Source organism: Rhincodon typus, chromosome 7, assembly GCF_021869965.1.
Source record: "Rhincodon typus isolate 14 chromosome 7, sRhiTyp1.1, whole genome shotgun sequence".
Classification (NCBI taxonomy): Eukaryota; Metazoa; Chordata; class Chondrichthyes; order Orectolobiformes; family Rhincodontidae; genus Rhincodon; species Rhincodon typus.
The window spans coordinates 39566333-39588525 of record NC_063338.1 but is presented as its reverse complement, the minus strand read 5'-3'; the positions used below and the strand labels follow the sequence as shown (position 1 = coordinate 39588525).

The 22193-nt window shown below is 41.5% G+C and overlaps 1 protein-coding gene across 2 annotated transcripts in view; it reads right to left on the bottom strand.

The window, feature by feature from the left end:
• znf385b (zinc finger protein 385B) overlaps positions 1-22193 on the bottom strand; it is a 338099-nt gene that overhangs the window by 96182 nt on the left and 219724 nt on the right. Inside the window, exon 3 of one of the 2 annotated variants that reach the window (XM_048599027.1) lies at positions 9984-10126. In XM_048599027.1, the coding sequence (XP_048454984.1) occupies positions 9984-10126 (143 nt within the window). Of the gene's footprint in view, positions 1-9983; positions 10127-22193 lie in introns of those variants that run through there. The other variant, XM_020527202.2, reaches the window with a different exon arrangement.

Genomic DNA, 22193 nt, shown 5'->3' with positions numbered 1-22193 from the left:
ACACCTTATTATCTCAGGTTCTCCAGCATTTGCAGCTCCTGCTATCTCCAGTTGATCCCAGTTGTCTATATCTATGATTCTTTTTAATTCTTGACGAGAACTTCAATATCTTTATTTATCCATTTTTCCCTCATCTTACCAGCCTTGCCTTTCGCTCTAACAGGAACATAATGCTTCTGAACTCTCATTATCACACTTTTGAAGGCCTCTCACTAGTCAGTCATTCCCTTTACCTGTGAATAGTATACTCTAGTCAACCTTTGAAAGTTCTTGTCTCATACCATTAAAATTTGCCTTCCTCCAATTAAGAACTTTAACATTTATGGAAGACTTATGCTTTTCCATAATTATTTTAAAACGAATACTATTATGATTACTAGTCCAAAGAGTTTCCCTACTGACACTTCAGTCACTTGCTCTGCCTTATTTCCTAAGAAAAGGTCAAGTTTTGCTCCTTCTCTCGTAGGAATATTTACATATTGAGAAAGAAAGTTTTCTTGAAGACATTTAACAAGTTCTTCACCATCCAAAACTTTTAACACGAGAGCAATTCCATTCAATGTTTGGAAAATTAAAATCTCCTACTATTACAACCTTATTATTCTTACATGTATTTGAGATCTCGCCACATGTTTGCTTCTCAATTTCCCTCTGATTATTAGGGGGCCTATAGTACAATTCCATCAAGGTGATCATCCCTTTTTTTATTTCTAATTTCAACCCATATATTTTCACTAAATGATCCATCAAAAATATCTTCTCTAATTATGGTAGTAATGTTTTCCTTAATCAAAAATGCCACTCCCTCCCCTCTCCTGCCTCTTTTCTATCATTCCTATAACACCTAAAATCTGGAATATTGAGCTGCCAGTCCTGCCCTTCCCTCAGCCAAGTTTCTGTGATAACTACGACGTCCCAGTCCCAGGTTCCCATACATGCCTAAGTTCATCAGCCTTACCTGTAAGACCTCTTGCATAGAAATAAATGCAGTTTAATTCTTCAGAGTTACTTCATTCTCTGATTTGCCCTTGTCTGCCCTCTCTAATTAACTTGCTTTTTCTGTTTCATAACCATCCTCATCTTTCTTTCTACTTTCACTGTTACTTAGGAAGACCCCACCTCCTCTCTATAAAAGTTTACAGGCTCCTGAATTAGAATTAGAAAATCTCCCCACCAGGATATTGGCCTCTTTCCAGTTCAGGTGAAGCCCATCCTTTTTGAACAGGTCTTTTCTGCCCCAGAAGACATCCCAATGATCCGAGAAACTGAATCCCTGCACATTGCGTCACCTCTTCAGCCATTGATTTATCTCCCCTGTCCTTTAATTCCTTCCCTCATTAGAATTGGCAACAAAAGTAAACCAGCGATCACTACTTTTGATGTTTTGTTTTTTTAACCTTCTTCCTGACCTCTTACACTCACTTTGCAAAACCTTAATCCTTTCTTACCAATGCGTGCAACAACTTCTGGCTTCTCACTCTCCCCTTTGACAATACGCTTCAAACGTTTTGAGACATCCTTAACCCTGGCACTAGAAAGTAACAAACTATCCAAGATTCATAATCACTGCCACAGAATCTCCTGTCTGTGCCCCTGGCAGGAATTCTTTTTGAATTCTCTGTCTTTTTGTGACCCAGTCCACTTATTTTTACCCAAATGTCGACTCTGCTTTGCAACCTTGACAATTCTCTTCCATTTTTTTTATCTTACCATTTCTTGGATCCTCACACCCTTGCTTCATTTGTTGAAAGCCTTTTATGTCTCCCTAGTTAGTTTGTTTATTGGGGAACTGGTACAGATTTGGTTTAAACCCTGCGTTAAGCCTGACAACTGGATTTTCCCCCACATTGACACCAAACTCTTATCCAGCCCTGAGGAGATCTCCTTAATCCAGACCTTTGGTAAGCAACACAAACTTCACAACTCCCAACTGTCACTGCAGAGAACAGTATCTAACCCCAGACTGTCCTTTGCTACCATTATTACACTTCCTTGAAAAAAAACCTTTATCCCCACTTCAGCGGCCTCCCTGTCAAAATGGCAATGATCAGTTTGCTTATCCACCCTGCACACTTTGCTCTTGGCCTCACAGGCAGCAAGAAGCTTTTATTTGTTGGATAAAAGCAAAGGTCAAGAGGGGAGGTGATGGCCTAGAGGTATTATCGCTAGCCTATTAATCCAGAGACCCTGGTTGTGTTCTGGGGACCTGGGTTCGAATCCTGCCATGGCAGAAGTTTGAATTTGAATTCAATTAATATCTGGAATGAGAAGGCTAATGGTGGTTATGAAGCCACTGTTGATTGTTGGGAAAAGCCTATTTGGTTCACTAATGTCCTTTAGAGAAGGAAATATCTTTACCTGGTCTGGCTTACTTATGACACCAGACCCACAGCAATGGAGTTAACACTTAACTGTCCCCTGGCCAATTAGGGAAGGGCAATAAATGCTGGCCTGGCCAGTGGTGCCCACACCCCATGAATGAATTTTTAAAAAAAATTCTTGCAACATGGCACCTGGGATCCCCTTGCCTGTATGACTCTCAGTCTGACCTTCCTGTCTGGGAGCACTGCCTAATGGATGTGACTGTTCTCTCTGTTAAAATGTCCAGGCTACTCACATCATGGTGCAAGTGGATCAGAGATGAGTATGTTGACGCGGAGAGGCTGTAAAATGTCTGACACCGATGTCCATGGATGTATGGCACATGTGGGCACTACTCAGGGAGCATGCTGGGTGCTGGTTCTCAGCATCCAAGATGGAGGTCTGGAGGTGGAAGCGGTGAGCTGGAGTCACCAGGTAATTACTCTCTGACTTTCATGTCGGAAATTCTCAGCATCTAGTTTCCTTGTGTGGGGTTCTAGGATAGGGAGCTGCACATTAATAAGGTGAGATTTGCAATTAATGAGGGTTATAATGAACAATAATTCCTATTAATAGGCATCTCACTGCTCCCTAGCAAAAAACAACTCATGATAATGCCCGGAACTTTGTTGGAAAGTGCAACTTATTGCTGCTGATGCCAAGAAAGGTTTCGCTATATTTCTCATGCAATTCTCCTATATTTCTCACATGGCCCACATTGTTCAGACTGTAAGATTCCACCCAACGTATCCATTTCATTCTGTTTCTTTATAATGATCCATGAGACAGGTTTGAATTGACCAGATTAGGTGTGTAATGTCTGTAACTATAATCTGTTACTGGAAATAATTTACTTGCAACCTGTTTCAGCAGCTTATAGAACTATCATCTATTAATTAATTCACCATTGGCTATAAATGTTGTACATTGTGTCCGGAAAAGATTTATCTTACTACCTGCTCACCACAGAATTAATCTGTGCTATTGATATGATGGAAGGTGAACAATTTTGCCAAAGATCTGTCAAGAATGAGTCAATGGTACCTGGCACAGTATTTCAAGTTACTCTGATTCATTTCTTCAGCTTGGTTGAAGCAGAGGATCAGATAACTGGCTGAGCAGTCAGAAGGCAAAGAAAAAGACAGCAATATGGAGATTGCTATAATGAAGAAGTCATGCTTTAGTTGAGTTGCTTGTTGCTTGTCCAAGAAGTTAATGGCCCTGCATCTGACACAGGAATTCTTAACTTTACAGCTCCTGGTGCCTGGCTTAGCAGATGAGAATGCAGGAATAATTCTTTTGCAAAACAAGAAAGCCGATGCAGGAGCTGCCGTTTCTGATGCCTTGAGGCAGGATGTACTTTCAAAGTGACAAAGGGAACTTGATCAATTAAAACTATGATATAAAAGGTTTTTGGAGCATCATCAGAAATGGGGCACTGGTATTTAAACACTTGCCTAATGCAGGGATGAGAAGATGAAAGACAACACAGTGACTTATTTAGTGGCAAGTGCTGACTTGGCTCATGGTCTGCTGTTTTGGACTTTGCAGATCTTGTTAACACCTTGTCTTCTCTTAAACAGCTGAACACATGCTGGCGAAATGGTAGAGTCAGAAGGAAGTGTCGCTGGACTTTTTACAAAGAGTGCAGAGGGCTTTGAAGAGCTATAAACAGAAAGTCTGCTGACATAATTGCAATTCATAAATGCAGTCTCTCTTGGGCTTCAGCATGACAAGGTCATGGAACACAGACATTAAGGAGAAGGAACAGGAAGACGTGCTGCAGAAAGCCATATTCTTCATGGATCCTCAAAGAGTAGACCTGCTGCCTGCTCTTCAAATGAAAAACAAATAAGAGGTGCCACAGTCCCAGAGGACCAAATGCTGCTCTCTCTTTGGCCGTGTGATCCATAACCAACCACCCTCATGGAGTTGGCCATGACATACATGCTAGAGAGAATAGACTCCAAGTTCTGAGAGAAAATCTGTACTAAGCTGAAGCTAGACTCCTCTATGTTTCTTAACTACAGTCTCTGCAGCATGCCTGCCACTACATTAAGTATCTCTGAGTACAGGGGCATCAGCATTCTCTTGTCTTCCTTGTCATCAAGGTTGAAACCACAATGTCCTTAAGCAAAACTCATCTAGGACTGTGCCTGCTAGTGAGCTGAAACTTATGCTATTATTGCCCTTGCCATTTGTGTCTGCTGAGTCACCACATGCGAATTTCATGTGTATATTGTCTCTAAAGTATGCAGAGTGCCAGCATCTGAGCTGTGTCTCTTCATCCAATAGCAACTCAAACCCTTCATGATGAGGCTACATTGTCTGGGCAGGAGTCAGTTCTCGGGCATCTAAATCAGAAACATAGAAGTGGGGGCTGGATTATGGTAACAAGGTGGAGTAGAAAGTAATAAGTCTGTGTTTGCACCTTCTGCAGTTTGTATGTCACTGAATACACCAGCCTCTCTTACAGCTGGCTCCATAGTGCAGAGAATCATTGATCCAAAGGATTGAGGAGAAGCTCCTATTTGTTCTCTACTTATGCCTCCTGTTACACGTGAGCTGTATGTGAGAGGGAAGTTTGTCAGCAAGGGTGCTGTGAGGTGCTTGGGTGATGTGGTCAATCACAGCCGGAAGTATGTCAAAACTGAGAGTATAGGTCCGAGACTTACAGCGTTAGCACATATGTGACATGAGTTGGAGCATCTGAATGTTAGCCACAAATATGATTGCTAGCGATCGCTGATGGATGAGTGATGGGGTGAGATTGAGAAACATGAGAGGCTGCTCGAACAATGGTAGCAGTTGTCATATGCAAGATGCATTCACTGGTCTATGCAGCTTCTGTGTGATCACTGAACATTTAGAGTGGCATTGCAGCCAGAGCTTTGAGTTAGACTCCTCTCGTTAACCTTCATAACTACATCTTCCCATTCCTTTCACAGTGGAGACCTCCTCATTCTTGCAGAAACATGGCCTCTCTCTTCCTATCCATCTCCTAAAATAAAGCCTCCAGCATTGTATGGCAGAACCTAGGAGTTTTGTCTTTGAGCAGTTGCTCTATTATTAGCTTCTCTCACAGTCTTTCTTCACAAGCAGTTCTTCTCTGTGTCCGCAACTGGAATCCAAACACTGTCTAAAATGGGTTGGTTACCTGCTAGCTACTAGTTGTTCTAGCTGCACTTACATCTGCTCCCATTCTTCCCTCACTGAATGCACAATCAGTCACCAATGCATTTTGCAGTGCTCTACACAGCACAATCATTAACATAAACAAGAAACACAAACTGAAAGAACTAAAAATTGTGCTTATGCCTGTTAGCTGACATGGGGCTTTTGACTGGGCATGTTTTAATTGCACATTGGGAACCCCATGTCAGTTACTGAGTCCTATCAGTCTCAAGGGTGAGGGTTGTATTGACAGGAAAGATCTTTATTTTTGTCTGACAGATGTTTTGCTCCTTGCAGGTGTATTGCTACTTCAGGATTCCATATAGATACTGTTATTGGTTACACTTAACGACATATTGTGCCACTCCTGTTATTAACAATATGGCTTATTTGGATGCAAATAAGGGAAAACAATCACAAGCTCTCTCAACAGATTGAAAATATTTGCCCAGACTCTCCACTATCACCCAAAATTCAACCCCAACATCTCCTCCTCCCAAAACCCTGAATGTTTCTGGTTCCATGCAAGTCAACCATGAACCACCATTCTTCATACCTACACTTGTTCCCTTGTCCACAACATGCTATAGCACTTAATAGTATTGACCTCTACTGGCTCCCTTCAAGCTGATTGCAGGAATACCTGGATCGCTGCTACCATATGGCACAGCAATACAAACTCATTCATTTCGAATAGAACTTTCAGGTATACAAGATGGCCACTGAATGGCAAATTACATCTTCCAGCACATCAATTAAATTACAAAAACTTAGCACACACCATTAGAAAAGAACTGGCACCTCAAAAAATTTTTCCAAATGCCTGAAACAAAATGCCAAAGTATATTTTGCTTCTCCTATGGCGATTCCATTTAATCCACTCGTGTCACTGCATTTATGACCTAAACAGGCAAGTTCTGTTAGGAACTTCATAGAATGAAATGCAGCATCTAAAGTCTGGCTTACCATTTTAAAATAGGGGTCTGCAAGAAATCTCAGTTGTGCAGTTGAGCACCAATGCATTGCATTGACATTGAGCTTGGTCATGGGGAAGGTAGTAGTTCTACTCAACTAAGTGCACCAAAACAGCAGGATACAGTAGGATATAAAAGAACTTAGTAAAGCATTAACAATGTATGGTGTATGCTTATTAATAGAAATGGATAAAATTTCCATCACATGATCAAAGGTTTGTATGCCCAAATTTACCTTGGTGTAAAGGCAATTCTTTAAAAAAGAAATTTGAATTTCCAGTTATTAACTGAAAAGACCATGCATCAAAATTTCACATATTAAAGGGAAAAAAAAGACTCTGACCAACAAACACAAGATTAAAAAAAGCACTATTAATTTAATCTTATAACTTGTATGCATTTACACCTTAAACCGAACTTCCCCACAGAAATTGTTCCCATTCTACTTTTAGTTTCAACCAAGAACTGCTTTATTTTACATTACTGATAATTATCAAGATTCAATTCTCTTGGAACCTAAATCAAGTTATGTCATAACTCCGAGAATTCAATCAGATTCTCCTTCAGTCCCAATTATGGTGAGGGCCTTCTTGAAGATTGTTCCACTGGTATCCAACTGAGAGAATACTCCAGCCCTACACCAACATCTCATGAATTTGGATTCACTAGCTTGAACACAAGACTCACTTGCATCTCTACATAGTAACACCACAGGTTACTGGTGGCTTTCTGTTTCTTATCATTGCACATTCTCTCTGCCTTCTTTAAACTGCTCCGGACACATACTAAACAATACAGCCAAGATATACCAAAACAAACAAACCAAAAACTTCCTAATGTTCTGTAGTGATTAAAATGAGGTTGGCTAGGTGGATCACATGGAGTATGAGTTCCCTGATTGGGGCTGTTAATCTGGGCCAATCAGGGAGCCCTGGCTGACAGATATAAACAAGAGTCTCAGGGATTCTTTTTACTCTTGGGACAGGCTCTGAGCTAGCTGGGTCAGATCCACGTACTGTGCACTTGTAAATAAAGGGTGACTTGGTGATGGGATACTGGCCTCTGTGGAGTTATTTCACAATCACTGCGTCACCATCAGTAACCCCCCACCCCACCCCACACAGCCACAGTCCAACTCCATGGCAACATGGCACTCAGGGCCTAAACCCTGATAGAGACGCAAATGAATTATCTTTCACTGTAAATATGTACTTTGATCTGTCAAGTACATGGGTATTTTAAAACTTTCCTTTATTTACCAGGTGCCTTCAAATTGCTTGGTTGTCCTTTACATGAATAAATGAACAACCCCCCCTCCTCAAGTTTATATCTTGGCATCAAACAATTCTCAACTTGTGTACAGGACAATTCAGCTCTTCAACAGATAGTCACATTTGCCAATATAATACTAAATGTGAATTCCTCTCATTGTCAGCCCAGCCACAAAATATGACTTGCCTCTTGATCTACAATTCCAGAAGTATCTGATAAGCTATCCAGACCAAGCTTTCTTTCATCTATCCCACATTGAAGTCACAGTTTCACAGAATGAAATAATGTGAGCAAAAGTTACAATTCATATCTTAAAATTATGCGTTAGTAGCATGAGATAAATAATGTCAACTGCATAAATTAGGTTCCAATTTGACTTTTGCTAAATATAGCATCCAAATAGCTTTGTAGATTTACATGTTCATGAGTAGGAGTGTCTGGTTTTGGGCAACATTGTTGGAATACGTGTTACTTTTTTTTGTTTATTCCGAGAAGACCAGTGCATATGCCCGGAACGAAGAGAAACTCCTAGCAATCTACCAGAGGACATCATCCTTTTCTCGCAGTCAAATGATGGAATATTTGTGCTCCCCGGTATTCCTGATTTACTATTCAGCTCAGTGTTGAAGGCATGGTGTTTAATTCTAACCGCTTTACTGATGACGACACATACAACCCCTGCCAATATCATGACATGAATGAGTTAACATTATGTATCATTCAACACAGGTCGTGTTTTAGCATTTGGCATTAAAATTAGAATCTAGGATACCTGAAATCTATTGTTATTAAAAATGTCTGATTTTAATGAACGGCATTAAGACATAATTTTCCAGATTTCTGGACAGAAAATAATATTGATACAGAATAGTGCAGAGGGTTGAAATATTCTCAGTTCCTAATTTCCAATTTTGACTTTATTAGTTAGAATTAGAAAACTGGGAACCATATATAAGATTCTAAAACACAACCTTGGCTGAAAAACAATGCCTTTGACAACAGCTTAATTTACAACACATCAGAAATCCCCTGTTACATTCTCTTTTCACGCTAGATTAATTTGCTAAAAGAATTAATGTCGTTAACCACTTGGCTATATTTCAAACACCCACAGTCTGTTCCTGTTGATAACGTAATTCTTTATTGATTATAAAGGCATTGATGATGCTTTACCAAATATCCTACTACAATGCATGTAATTTTTACTCTCTAAGGAGCCAGGAATATTTTGTCCGACACAACTTTATCTTTCACATGCATATGTGGTTTGCTTTTGTCCCACAAACTGATTTTTTTTGTGTCAAGCTATAATTAGTTAGGATATTTTGAATACATCAAATACAATTTTCATTGTTCTGACCACTGCACATGCTGTAAATATCTCAAAGGCATTTACAACGTAACTGCATCTCTGTCAGTCCAGTGTGCATTCTGCAAACAGCGTTTCTCGTAAACCTAAAGCTAAGCCTTCTCTCAACATCATAATGCTTTATTTACCACTATAAAAGGAGCAATTGAAGGTTCACTAAAATAAACCAAAAATTAAATACAGCAACGGAAACCAACCACAATTACATCTATTGCTCGGTACTTATTAAATAGTTTTCTAATAATTATTTAATTGTATTAATTTCTACAAGCTTGACGATTCTTATAATTTGTCATCCTATGTCTAACTATCAAATGCAAAATTATAACAGTTGAAAAAAACCTAACATATTAAAATTATTTTTTCTAAATAATGAAAATGACAATTTTAATTGATACATTAACTACAAAAATGTAAACATTTTTTGGTTACATAAACCTGCAAAAATCAATTTTATTCCATTTAGCTCAAAATCAATATCCCCTTCTCTTACTCTGTTGCTCTTTTAGCTCCTCCAAAAGCAGACCAACAGCATTTTAATAGCTTGAACAGTTCACGGCTGTTTGTAGCTTAATGCTGTACAGCTTCAGCTATTTTGCAACGTAGTGGGTTAACAGAAACCAGAAAGACTATTTGCACAGACAAATATGGAATGCCAAATGGACAAAGTCCCTGACGTAATAAAATCAACTAACAATTTGGAAGCGTGGATTAATATGTGCAGCTTCAGACTTGGAGTCTTTGTCATTTTGTGAGAAAGGCTCCATCTACTGGGTACCAATATTTGAATCAATCTCAACGACAGAGAGAAAAAGAATCCAGCTGTTACTCACTGTGTTAAAATTCGGGAAGAGTCCAACAGCTGAGCCAGTATCCATTGGAAAGGGCATAAATGATTTAATATCAAGCGATGGCTGCATCATCAGGGTAGGTGCCCGCACAAATGCAGGAAGTGTGCTGGCATGGCATGTACTTCCTGTCAATGTGAGAAAGAAAATAGATGAATTAATGAAATAAAACATTTGCAGTCATTTGGAATACATTTTGTCTCAGAAAACAGTTACGTAGAACAAACAATTATAATGTACGTGTCAACCTAGAAGTGAAACTCTCACAAACGTTTTCCAGCTGAAGCAAAGCATTTCCCCAAAGCCATTCAAGTTGAAATTCAGAGGAGACATATGGTGTGTGAGTCATCCTGGCAGGTAGAATAAGTGTGTGCCTCCCCTGTCTGAACAATTCTGATGAGCTGAGGAAGCTGGGGACAGGCACCTATTAAATCCAGATGCTTACAGAAAACAAGCTAACCCATTGGAACACCGAACTGAAGGGCTATAAAGATATAATGCAGATCTTAGATAATACAGGCCACTTCATCACTTGGTTCAATTTTTTTTTCTCTCAATATTCAATGTTAAAACAGTACAGTTTCAATATGTTATGAATTAAAACTGCAGTATTTTGTAAACAACAAAGACAACTAATTTATTAAATAGCTTCTGAAATTTTCCCACTAGAAAGAGCCATTTAAATGCAAATTTCATTCAGTACAAAAGGGCCAAGCTCCTGTCATCAAGCACGTACTGGATTGTGCTAATTTGGAAACCCGACATTGAGAGAGGTTGCATGGCCAAGCCATGTGTCGCATTGCTACCTGACAACAGACATGACTTTGGATGAGGAGGTCAGTTAGATTTTGGAGTATGTCATCATCATCCAATTCAGGATGGTGGGCAGGTTCCTGAAACTCGAAGGCCAATAAGACACTGTCCATAGCAATGACACATTTGCAGTCTTACCCGTTGCAGTGCGAATGCCAGAGGGAGAATGACAGAACACTTCAAGATGAAGATACGGTTTAAAAGATTTTGAATATGCAAAAGGTCCGACTGTCAGGTCTTCTTGGTGGTGGAGAAATATATCTGTTGAACAGCTAGTGGCCACAGCTATGGCCCAATGACTTCAGCAGGGCTTCCAAATGGGGATGGAGCTCTGGCACGTCCTGTTCCAGGGAACTGCTTCCATCACTTGGCCATTGTTCACCTTAAAAGCCACTTGAGCTACCTGCTGCTTGCAGATTCATGACCACTAAATGCCCCACCCACACCAAACCCCGCACTGACTCCTCTGGGATGAAAACAGTCCAGAGACAGGGCCGTGCTTGATAAAGAATAGCTATTGTTTAAAGGTACAATACATAATTGGCAACAAATTTAAATTCTTTTAAGGAATTTAAAAATCCCATAAGCAAAGGTTCCAGTCATGCTTAAAAGGTAAAGATAACACTACATTAAAACAAGATTAAATATTTCTAATTAAATATGAGGAAGATTAACTGACTTTTTCTTGTCTCAGCTGATCTGCTACTGAAGCTCTCATTTGTGTCTTTGTTATGTCTAAACTCACCTATTACAATTCATTGCCCTCCTTCTATCTTCCATAATTTTCATTTTATCCAAAATTCAGCTGCTTGTGTCTTAACCCATAAGTCCTGTTCCCATATCAACCCTACACATGTTGACTTACATTGGCTCTCAACGAAGCAATGTTTTGACGATAAAATTTTTACCCTCGTTTTTAAATGGGTCCATGACCTCATCACACCCTCTCTCCCTGTAAACTCCTCCATCACTCTAAGATGTCTATAATGCTCCACTCTGACCTCCTGTCCACTCTCAACCATAACTCCTCCATTAATGATGACCATGCCTACAGTTGCCTCGAGGACAAGCTCTGGAACATGGCCTGACATTTAGCTGCACTCTAAGGTATCCTCTAAGACTCTTCTTTGACTAAGCATTAGTCTTTTGATATAATATCTCCTTATATAGCTCAGTGTCATACTTCTCTGTGAAGGACATTTGGATGTTTCATCATGCAATCATCAAATGTAATGGTGCAGGATACGAGCTTAGTTCAGTCAAGAGCAAGCTACCATCAATACTACCAAAATCTGACACTATCTACCTGCATTCAGTCCGACAGACAACATTCTACTCTGGTTTGGCATTTCACAAGTTGAAACATCACCTTCTGGCCCTACGTTGTTCATGACCAGTAGGTTAACAGGCTGTTAATTACAGATGTATGGATCCCAGACTCTTCACCAACACCAGTCCCCATTTTGAAAATTCCTGCATGTCCCTGAGGCATTGGGACACTGTCATTTTGGGCTGGATTTATGCGATAAAGGATAATATAATAGGAATTGGGGAATTTCCAATCTTGGCATATCCACCTTCAGAAAAATAAGAAGTCCAGTGAAGTCTTAGTTTCATTCTTGGGATGTGGGAGGACTGGGATGTGTGCTGTGTAATAGACCCCACTGGTCTGATAAAAGGTGGAGGCAGCCAAAAGGGATTTACAGCTGCCCAGCTGGTTGGTTACAACACCCAACTAGTCTGCCTCAGATCATTAGGACTGTCTCTCAGTAATGTTCTTTAATCTGGCTTTCACCCTTCAAAACCTCCCACCCAACACACCAAGATCCCATGCCCTATTCAGGCAAACCCATGCACCCCAGCAACACCTAACTACTCTTCATAGCAATTCACAACATTTTGAAAATGATTCAATCAGTAGAGACACACCGTATAGATTCAATGAATCATACATTAACAATGGCATGTGCAGAAAAGCTTTAAAAAAAGCCATTTATAACTTACCTAACTAAATAAAACCCTGCTGTTATGATATTACAAAAGTGTTAATCAACAAGATCTTCAATTTCCCAAAAGCAGAAATTACACTTGACACCTCTTTATTGGGTATAAATAAACAATGAGAAATTCACAAAGCAACATGACGAAAAAGAAACTGTCAATCAGGCAATACTTTCCACTGTGCGCACCTGCTTCAACAGACTAATGGATGTCTGGGCTCTCCACCAATTCTCCTTATCCATTTTTGGTTTGGATATGAGGGGCTGATGGTAGAATGTGTTGGCCTGGAGGATATGCATTCAGATTAAAGTAGGTGATCTTGTTTTAACTATTGCAACTGGTGCCTAAACAAGTGAACTGATCATTGCAAGAATATGTTTCATAGATTAATTATTTAAGACTTTAAGAATCAATCATTGAAGAGGTAGAAGTAGATTCCGCTTGCTGGTCAAAGGTATAAACTTTTTTGCTGAGTAAGCATGGTCAGTCTAACATACAGAAATGTATGGTGATGACTGAAAGCAATTGAAGCTGCAGCCTAAAGCAAGGTAAACTTCCACTAATGGGCGTCTTACAATGCTGATAGAATCTTTGCATGTTAATCAATCAAATACAAAATAGGCATATAAAATTTACAGTGGATAGAGGAACATAACAAATAGGAGTAGGGTTATGCCATTTGGGCCTTCAGACTTGCCCTATCATTCAATAAGTTCATGGCTGTTCTGCCCCAGACTTCCACTCCTTTTTCATGTCAGCTCATCATAACCCTCAATTCCTCGATATTTCAAAAATCTATCTGCGTCCTCCTTAAATGCTTTCAATGACCCAGTCTCCACAACTCTCTAGGGGAGAGAATTCTGGACATTGCCTGGGTGAAGAAACTCCTTTGCATCTCCGTTTTAAATGTGTGTTGCTTAATCTTCGATTACTATGTCCCCCAGTTCAAGATTCCCTAACTAGTGGAAAGATGATCTCAACACCTGCCTGTCAACTTCTCTCAGAATTGCGTATATTTCAATAAGAATAGTCCTCATTCTTCTAAACTATAATAAGTGAAGCCTAACCTGTTTAGCCATTCTTGATAAGTAAAACTGTTAATTCCAGGAATCAACCATGTGATTCTCTTGTGAACTGTCTCCAATACCAGTGCATCTTTTCTATATATAAGGACCTAAACTATACCAGTACTCTAAATGCAGTTTTAACAACACCCTTTAAAGTTCTAATGAGCCTTCCCTATTTTTAAACTCCAATCCCCAAGCAATAAAGGCCGAAAAATCTATTTGCCTTCTTAATTATCTGCTGTACCCTTATGCTAACCTTTTGTGTTCCATGACAAGAATACCCAGATCCCTCGGTGCTGCTTTTTTTTTAGAATCTCCATCATTGATATTATAGTCTGTCTTTTGATTCTTCCTACCGAAATGCATAACCTCTCAGTTTCCTACAATAAACTGCAACTACCAAGTTTTGTCCATTCACTCAATCTATTACATACTTTTTCAGTTTCCTTACATTTTCGTCACAACATACCTTCCCACTTAGTTTTGCATCTTCAGCAAATTTGGATATACTACACCCTCCCTATGCCACTAAATCATTAATATATTGTAAATGGTTGAGGCCATTGTGGTGCTCCACTAGTTATACCTTTCCAATCAGAAAAGAGGCCTATTAATCATGAACTTCTGTCTTCTATGTGTTAACAATCCTCAAGCCATATTAATACATCCCTCAATGCTGTGAGCTCCTCTCTTGTGCAATAACCTTTAATATGACACTTTATTGAATGACTTCTGGAAATCCAAATGCACTATCAGTGCCCCTTTATTGACTCTGCTTGTTATATCCTAAAAGAAATTTAGTAAATTTGTCAACATGATTTCCCTTTCACAAGACCATGTTGACTTTGATTGCATTAAACTTTCCTAAATGGCCTATTTCTTCCAGTGACAGATGTTAGGCTAACTGGCTTATAGTTTCCTGCTGTCTGTCTCCTCCCTTCTAAATAGGTACATTGCAACAGCAGTTTTTCAATCCACTAGAACCCTCCTTGAATCCATTGAATTAAGAACAAAGAAAAAAGAAAATTACAGCATGGGAACAGGCCCTTTGGCCCTGCAAGCCTGCGCCGATCCAGATTCTCTATCTAAACCTGTCGCCTATTTTCCAAGGATCTGTATCCCTCTACTCCCTGCCCATTCATGTATCTGTCCAGATACATCTTAAATGATGCTATCGTGCCCGCCTCTACCACCTCCGCTGGCAACGCGTTCCAGGCACCCACCACCCTCTGCGTAAAGAACTTTCCACGCATATCTCCCTTAAACTTTTCCCCTCTCACCTTGAAATTGTGATCCCTAGTAATGGAGACCCCACTCTGGGAAAAAGCTTCTTGCTATCCACCCTGTCTATACCTCTCATGATTTTGTAGACCTCAATCAGGTCTCCCCTCAACCTCCGTCTTTCTAATGTAAATAATCCTAATCTACTCAACCTCTCTTCATAGCTAGCGCCCTCCATACCAGGCAACATCCTGGTGAACCTCCTCTGCACCCTCTCCATAGTATCCACATCCTTTTGGTAATGTAGCGACCAGAACTGTATGCAGTATTCCAAATGTGGTCAAACCAAAGTCCCAATCAACTGCAACATGACCTGCCAACTCTTGTACTCAATACCCCGTCCGATGAATGAAAGCATGCCGTATGCCTTCTTGACCACTCTATCGACCTGTGTTGCCACCTTCAGGGTACAATGGTCCTGAACACCCAGATCTCTCTGTGCATCAATTTTCCCCAGGGCTTTTCCATTTACCGTATAGTTCGCTCTTGAATTGGATCTTCCAAAATGCATCACCTCACATTTGCCTGGATTGAACTCCATCTGCCATTTCTCCATCCAACTCTCCAATCTATCTATATTCTGCTGCATTCTCCGACAGTCCCTTCACTATCTGCTACTCCACGAATCTTAACGTCATCCGCAAACTTGCTAATCAGACCATCTATACCGTCCTCCAGATCACTTATGTATATCACAAACAACAGTGATCCCAACACGGATCCCTGTGGAACACCACTGGTCACAGTTCTCCATTTTGAGAAACTCCCTTCCACTACAACTCTCTGTCTCCTGTTGCCCAGCCAGTTCTCTATCCATCTAGCTAGTACACCCTGGACCCTATGCGATTTCACTTTCTCCATCAGCCTACCATGGGGAACCTTATCAAACGCCTTACTGATGTCCATGTACATGACATCTACATCCCTTCCCTCATCTATCAGCTTTGTCACTTCCTCAAAGAATTCAATCAAGTTGGTAAGACATGACCTACCCTGCACAAAACCATGCTGCCTATCACTAAAAGCCCATTTTCTTCCAAATGTAAATAGATCCTATCCCTCAGTATCTTCTCCAGCAGCTTCCCCATCACTGACATCAGGCTGACCGGTCTATAATTACCTGGATTATCCTTGCTACCCTTCTTAAACAAGGGGACAACATTAGCAATTCTCCAGTCCTCCGGGACCTCACCCGTGCTCAAGGATGCTGCAAAGATATCTGTTAAGGCCCCAGCTATTTCTTCTCTCGCTTCCCTCAGTAACCTGGGATAGATCACATCCGGACCTGGGGACTTGTCCACCCTACTGCCTTTTAGAATACCCAACACTTACCCCCTCCTTATGCTGACTTGACCTAGAGTAATCAAACATCTATCCCTAACCTCAACATCCGTCATGTCCCTCTCCTCGGTGAATACCGACGCAAAGTACTCATTAAGAATCTCACTCATTTTCTCTGACTCCTCGCATAACTTCTCTCCTTTGTCCTTGAGTGGGCCAACCCTCTCTCTAGTTACCCTCTTACTCCTTATGTACAAATAAAAGGCTTTGGGATTTTCCTTAACCCTGTTTGTTAAAGATATTTCATGACCCCTTTTAGCCCTCTTAATTCCTCGTTTGAGATTGGTCCTACTTTCCCAATACTTTCTGGGATATTTTGAATGGGATGAATGGCATCAGGTCCTGGCAACTTATCTGTCCTTCGGCCTGTTAGTTTGTCAACTAACTTTTCCCTTGTAATAGAGACTGTTACAAGATTTTCCTTCTATTAACATCTTGCTACCTGATAGCCTTGTGTTTATCATATCCTCTACCTGAAAACCAATGCAAAATATTGGTTTAAGTTACCTGCCATTTCCCTATCCCCATTATTAGCTTCCCAGTTGCATTCCCCAATGGTCTCACATTTGTTTTAGCTACTCTCTTTCTTTTTATATACCAGTAGAAGCTTTTGCTGGTTTTTATTTGTACTTCTTTTACTTTCATAATTAATTTTCTCCCTCTATAATTTTTAGTCATCTGAAACTGGTTCCTAAAACAAAATCCCAATCTTCTAGCTTACTACCAGGTTTTGCCACTTTATTTGCCTTAGTTTTTGATTGAATAATCTCCTTGACCACCTTTGTTAACCATGGTGCCATATAAAGGTGCCATATATAAGGTTATCCTTCTTACTGAGTCCTTCGTTTTGACCAGAATAAGATTTTGCTGAGCATCATGAAACATCTATTGACTTTGCCCTTATTATATTTTCCCAGCCTGCTTTAGGCAACTCTTTCTTCACACCCATGTTACTGCCTTTATTTAAGTTAAGGACACTGGTTTGAGACCCCAGTTGCTCGCCCTCAAACTGAATTTGAAATTCTACCATGTTGTAATTGCTATCCACTAGAGTTTCTGTCATAGAGAAAATATTAGGAGCTATTGTTGAAGACATTACAACAGAGCACTTAGATAAGTTCAAGGTAAACAGGTTGACATGGTTTTGTCAAGGTGAAATCATTCTTACCTAATTTATTAGAGTTCTTTGATGAAGGAACATGTGCTGCAGATAAAGGGGAACCAGTGTATTATTGGTTTTACGTGTCCAGAGTTATTTGATAAGGTGCCACATCAAAGGTTGCTGCAGAAAATAAAAACTCCTGGTGTAGGAGGACATACTGTCATGGATAGGAGATTGCCTGGTTAACAGGAAGCTGAGTGTAGGAATAACTGGGTCCTTTCCAGGCTGGCAGAATATTATGAATATTATATAATATCAGAGGGGTTGATTCTGGGACTTCAAGTAGTTACAATTAATATAAATGATTTGGATGAAGGGATTGAAGACATGGTCACTGAATTTGCTGATGATACAAAAATAGGTAGGAAAGGAGTTGTGAACTCATAAGGAGTGTACAAAGGATATAGGTGAAGCGAATGGGAAAAGATCTGGCAAGTAGGTTGGGAAAGTGTGAAATTTTCCATTTTGTCAGAAGGAATAAAAATGAAGCATATTATCTAAACGGGGAGAGGTTGTAGAACTCTGAGATGCAGAGAGATGTGGGTGTTCGAGTTCATGAATCACAGCAGGTTAATATGCATGTACAGCAAGTAGTCAGGAAAGCTAATAGAATGTTATGCTTTATTGTGAGGGGAATTGAATGTACGAGTAAAGAAGTTATGTATCAGTTATACAGGACATTGATGAGACCACATCTGGATTTCCATGTACAGTCCTGGTTACCATACTTATGAAAGGATGCTAATACCTGCAATGAGTGGAGTGAGTGCCTTATAAGGAAAGGCTGTATCAGCTAGGCATCTACGCCCTAGAGTTTACAAGAGTGTGAGGTAGCTGAATTGAAAATGGAAGATCCTGAGGGGACTCAACTGGGTGGATATTGAAAGGATTTCTCCTCTTGTGGGAGAATCTAGAAACTACGGGACTTGGTTTAAAAATAAGGGGGTACCCATTCAAAATAGAGATAACGAAACATTTTTTTCTCTCAGAGGGTTGAGACACTTTGGAATTCCCTTTCTCAAAAGGCGGTGGATACAAAATCTTGAAATATTTTGAAGCATTGGCAGATAGATTCTTGCTTATCAAGGGGATGAAAGATTATCGGGAATATGCAGGAATGTAGACTTGAGGTTAAAATCAGGTCAGCCATGATCTTATTGAATGGTGAAGCAGGCTGGAAGGGCCTTGTTCGTATGTTTGTAACATTCCTAACGATGTGATGTTTCAATCCTACTTTATTACACATTACCTGATCTATTGCCAGGTAGGTTCTATAACTGAGACAACAAGGTGCAGGGCTGGATGAACACAGCAGGCCAAGCAGCATCATAGGAGCAGAAAGGCTGACGTTTCAGGCCTAGACCCTTCATCAGAAAAGGGGGAGGGGAAGGGGGTTCTGAAATAGATAGGGAGAGAGTGGGGGGCGGATAGAAGATGGATAGAGGGGAGGATAGGTGGAGAGGAAACAAACAGGTCGAAGAGGCGGGGATGGAGCCAGTAAAGGTGGGGAGTTAGGGAGGGGATAGGTCAGTCCAGGGAGGACGGACAGGTCAAGGGGGCGGGATGAGGTTAGTCGGTAGGAGATGGAGGTGCGGCTTGAGGTGGGAGGAGGGGATAGGTGGGAGGAAGAACAGGTTAGGGAGGCAGGGACGAGCTGGACTGGTTTTGGGATGCGGTAGGGGGAGGGGAGATTTCGAAGCTTGTGAAATCCACATTGATACCATTGGGCTGCAGGGTTCCCAAGTGGAATATGAGTTGCTGTTCCTGCAACCTTCGGGTGGCATCGTTGTGGCACTGCAGGAGGCCCAGGATGACATGTCGTCTGAGGAATGGGAGGGGGAGTTGAAATGGTTCACGACTGGGAGGTGCAGTTGCTTATTGCGAACCGAGCGTAGGTGTTCTGCAAAGCGGTCCCCGAGCCACCGCTTGGTTGTACCCGGTGTGGCTTCCTCTACATCGGGGAAACCCGATGTAGAGGATGCCACACCGGGTACAACGGATGCAGTATACTTTATTGGCAGATGTGCAGGTGAACATCTGCTTGATGTGGAAAGTCTTCTTGGGGCCTGGGATGGGGGTGAGGGAGGAGGTATGGGGGCAGGTGTAGCACTTCCTGCGGTTGCAGGGAAAAGTGCCGGGTGTGGTGGGGCTGGAGGGGAGTGTGGAACGGACAAGGGAGTCACGGAGAGAGTGGTCCCTCCTGAAAGCAGATAAGGGTGGGGAGGGAAAGATGTCTTTGGTGGTGGGGTCGGATTGCAGATGGCGGAAGTGTCAGAGGATGATGCGTTGGATCCGGAGGTTGGTTGGGTGGTACGTGAGGACGAGGGGGATTCTTTTTTGGTTCTTATTGCGTGGATGGGGTGTGAGGGATGAGTTGCGGGAGATGTGGGAAACACGGTTGAGGGCGTTCTCGACCACTGAGGGGGGGAAGTTACGGTCCTTGAAAAACGAGGACAACTGAGATGTACGGGAGTGGAATGCCTCATCCTGGGAGCAGATGCGGCAGAGGCGAAGGAATTGGGAATAGGGGATAGCATTTTTGCAGGAAGGTGGGTGGTAGGAGGTGTATTCTAGGTAGCTGTGGGAGTCGGTGGGCTTGAAATGGATATCGGTTTCTAGGTGGTTGCCGGAGATGGAGACAGAGAGGTCCAGGAAGGGGAGAGAGGTATTAGAGATGGTCCAGGTAAACTTAAGGTTGGGGTGGAAGGTGTTGGTGAAGTGGATGAACTGTTCGAGCTCCTCGTGGGAGCACGAGGCGGTGCCGATACAGTCATCAATGTAACGGAGGAAGAGGTGGAGTTTAGGGCTGGTGTTGGTACGGACATGTCCATCCTGGGCCTCCTACAGTGCCACAACAATGCCACCCGAAGGTTGCCGGAACAGCAACTCATATTCCGCTTGGGAACCCTGCAGCCCAATGGTATCAATGTGGATTTCCCAAGCTTCAAAATCTCCCCTCCCCCTACCGCATCCCAAAACCAGTCCAGCTCGTCCCTGCCTCCCTAACCTGTTCTTCCTCCCACCTATCCCTTCCTCCCACCTATCCCCTCCTCCCACCTCAAGCCGCACCCCCATCTACTCCCGACTAACCTCATCCCGCCACCTTGACCTGTCCGTCCTCCCTGGACTGACCTATCCCCTTCCTAACTTCCCACCTACACTCACCTTTACTGGCTCCATCCCCGCCTCTTCGACCTGTTTGTTTCCTCTCCACCTATCCTCTCCTCTATCCATCTTCTATCCGCCCCCCGCTCTCTCCCTATTTACTTCAGAACCCCCTTCCCCTCCCCCTTTTCTGATGAAGGGTCTAGGCCCGAAACGTCAGCCTTTCTGCTCCTATGATGCTGCTTGGCCTGCTGTGTTCATCCAGCCCTGCACCTTGTTATCTCGGATTCTCCAGCATCTGCAGTTCCTACTATCTTAGGTTCTATAACGTATTGCTCAAAGAAACAATCCCTGATGCACTTTACAAATTCACCTTCCATGATACCCTTGCCCATCTGATTTGTCCAGTCAACATGTAAATTAAACCCTCCTCCGACAACTGTTACTGTCCTTCTTACACACCTCAATTATTACCCGATTAGTACTTTGTCCAACAGTGAGGCAGCTCTTCAGGGCATATTAACTGCTCCTACTGCTAAATTCTTTCCCCTGCTGTCTCTTATTCCATCCAAAATTATTCTGCATCATAACGTCACCACTCCCCATCACACTGATTCCTTCTCTTATTAACAAAGTTACTCGACCTTTGTTTTTTCCTTTTTGCCTATTCTTCCAGGATGATTCATTCTGGAAAGAAAAGGTATTGTGCAGAAGTCTTTGAATTTTCACGACCAATGGAAAAATCATGGCTAAAGTAGACAACATATTGGGTTGTATTAATAGAAGAATTCTCGAAAAGAAAACAAGAGGAGATTATTTTGACGCAATACAGATTGCTGTGTACTGTGCCCAGCTTTGGTGTCTCCACTGGTAGGCAATATTGTGACCCATGCAGAGAACCACAAGAATAACTCCGAGCTTAAAGAATCTCAGCTACTCAGATAGAATCAAAGACCTAGGTTTCTTTCCTTTTATGCAGCAAATATAGCCTGATAGAACATGATGAAACAATGAAATGTCTGGGATCTGTTTTAACATCATTCTTATGTAATAGATTACAAATGACTGGTGGATATCAGTTTACAATTGTAAGAGAAAGAATATACTGGACATTAGGTGGTCCTTCTTTTCTCAGAGAAGTGTGAACTTCTGAATAGATTGATGTCCTACGTGGGTGGATCTTAATTCATTGCATCCACTAAAAGCAGAGCTGCAGCCATTCCTGACAGGGAAATCAGATTTTACAGGAGACAAGTGTCTTTAGAAGGACTAACTAGTTCATGTAATTTCCTAGAGAGATAGTAGGAACTGCCAATGCTGGAGAATCTGAGATAACAAGGTGTAGAGCTGGATGAACACAGCAGGCCAAGCAGCATCAGAGGAGCAGGAAAGCTGACGTTTCGGGCCTAGACCCTTCTTCAGAAA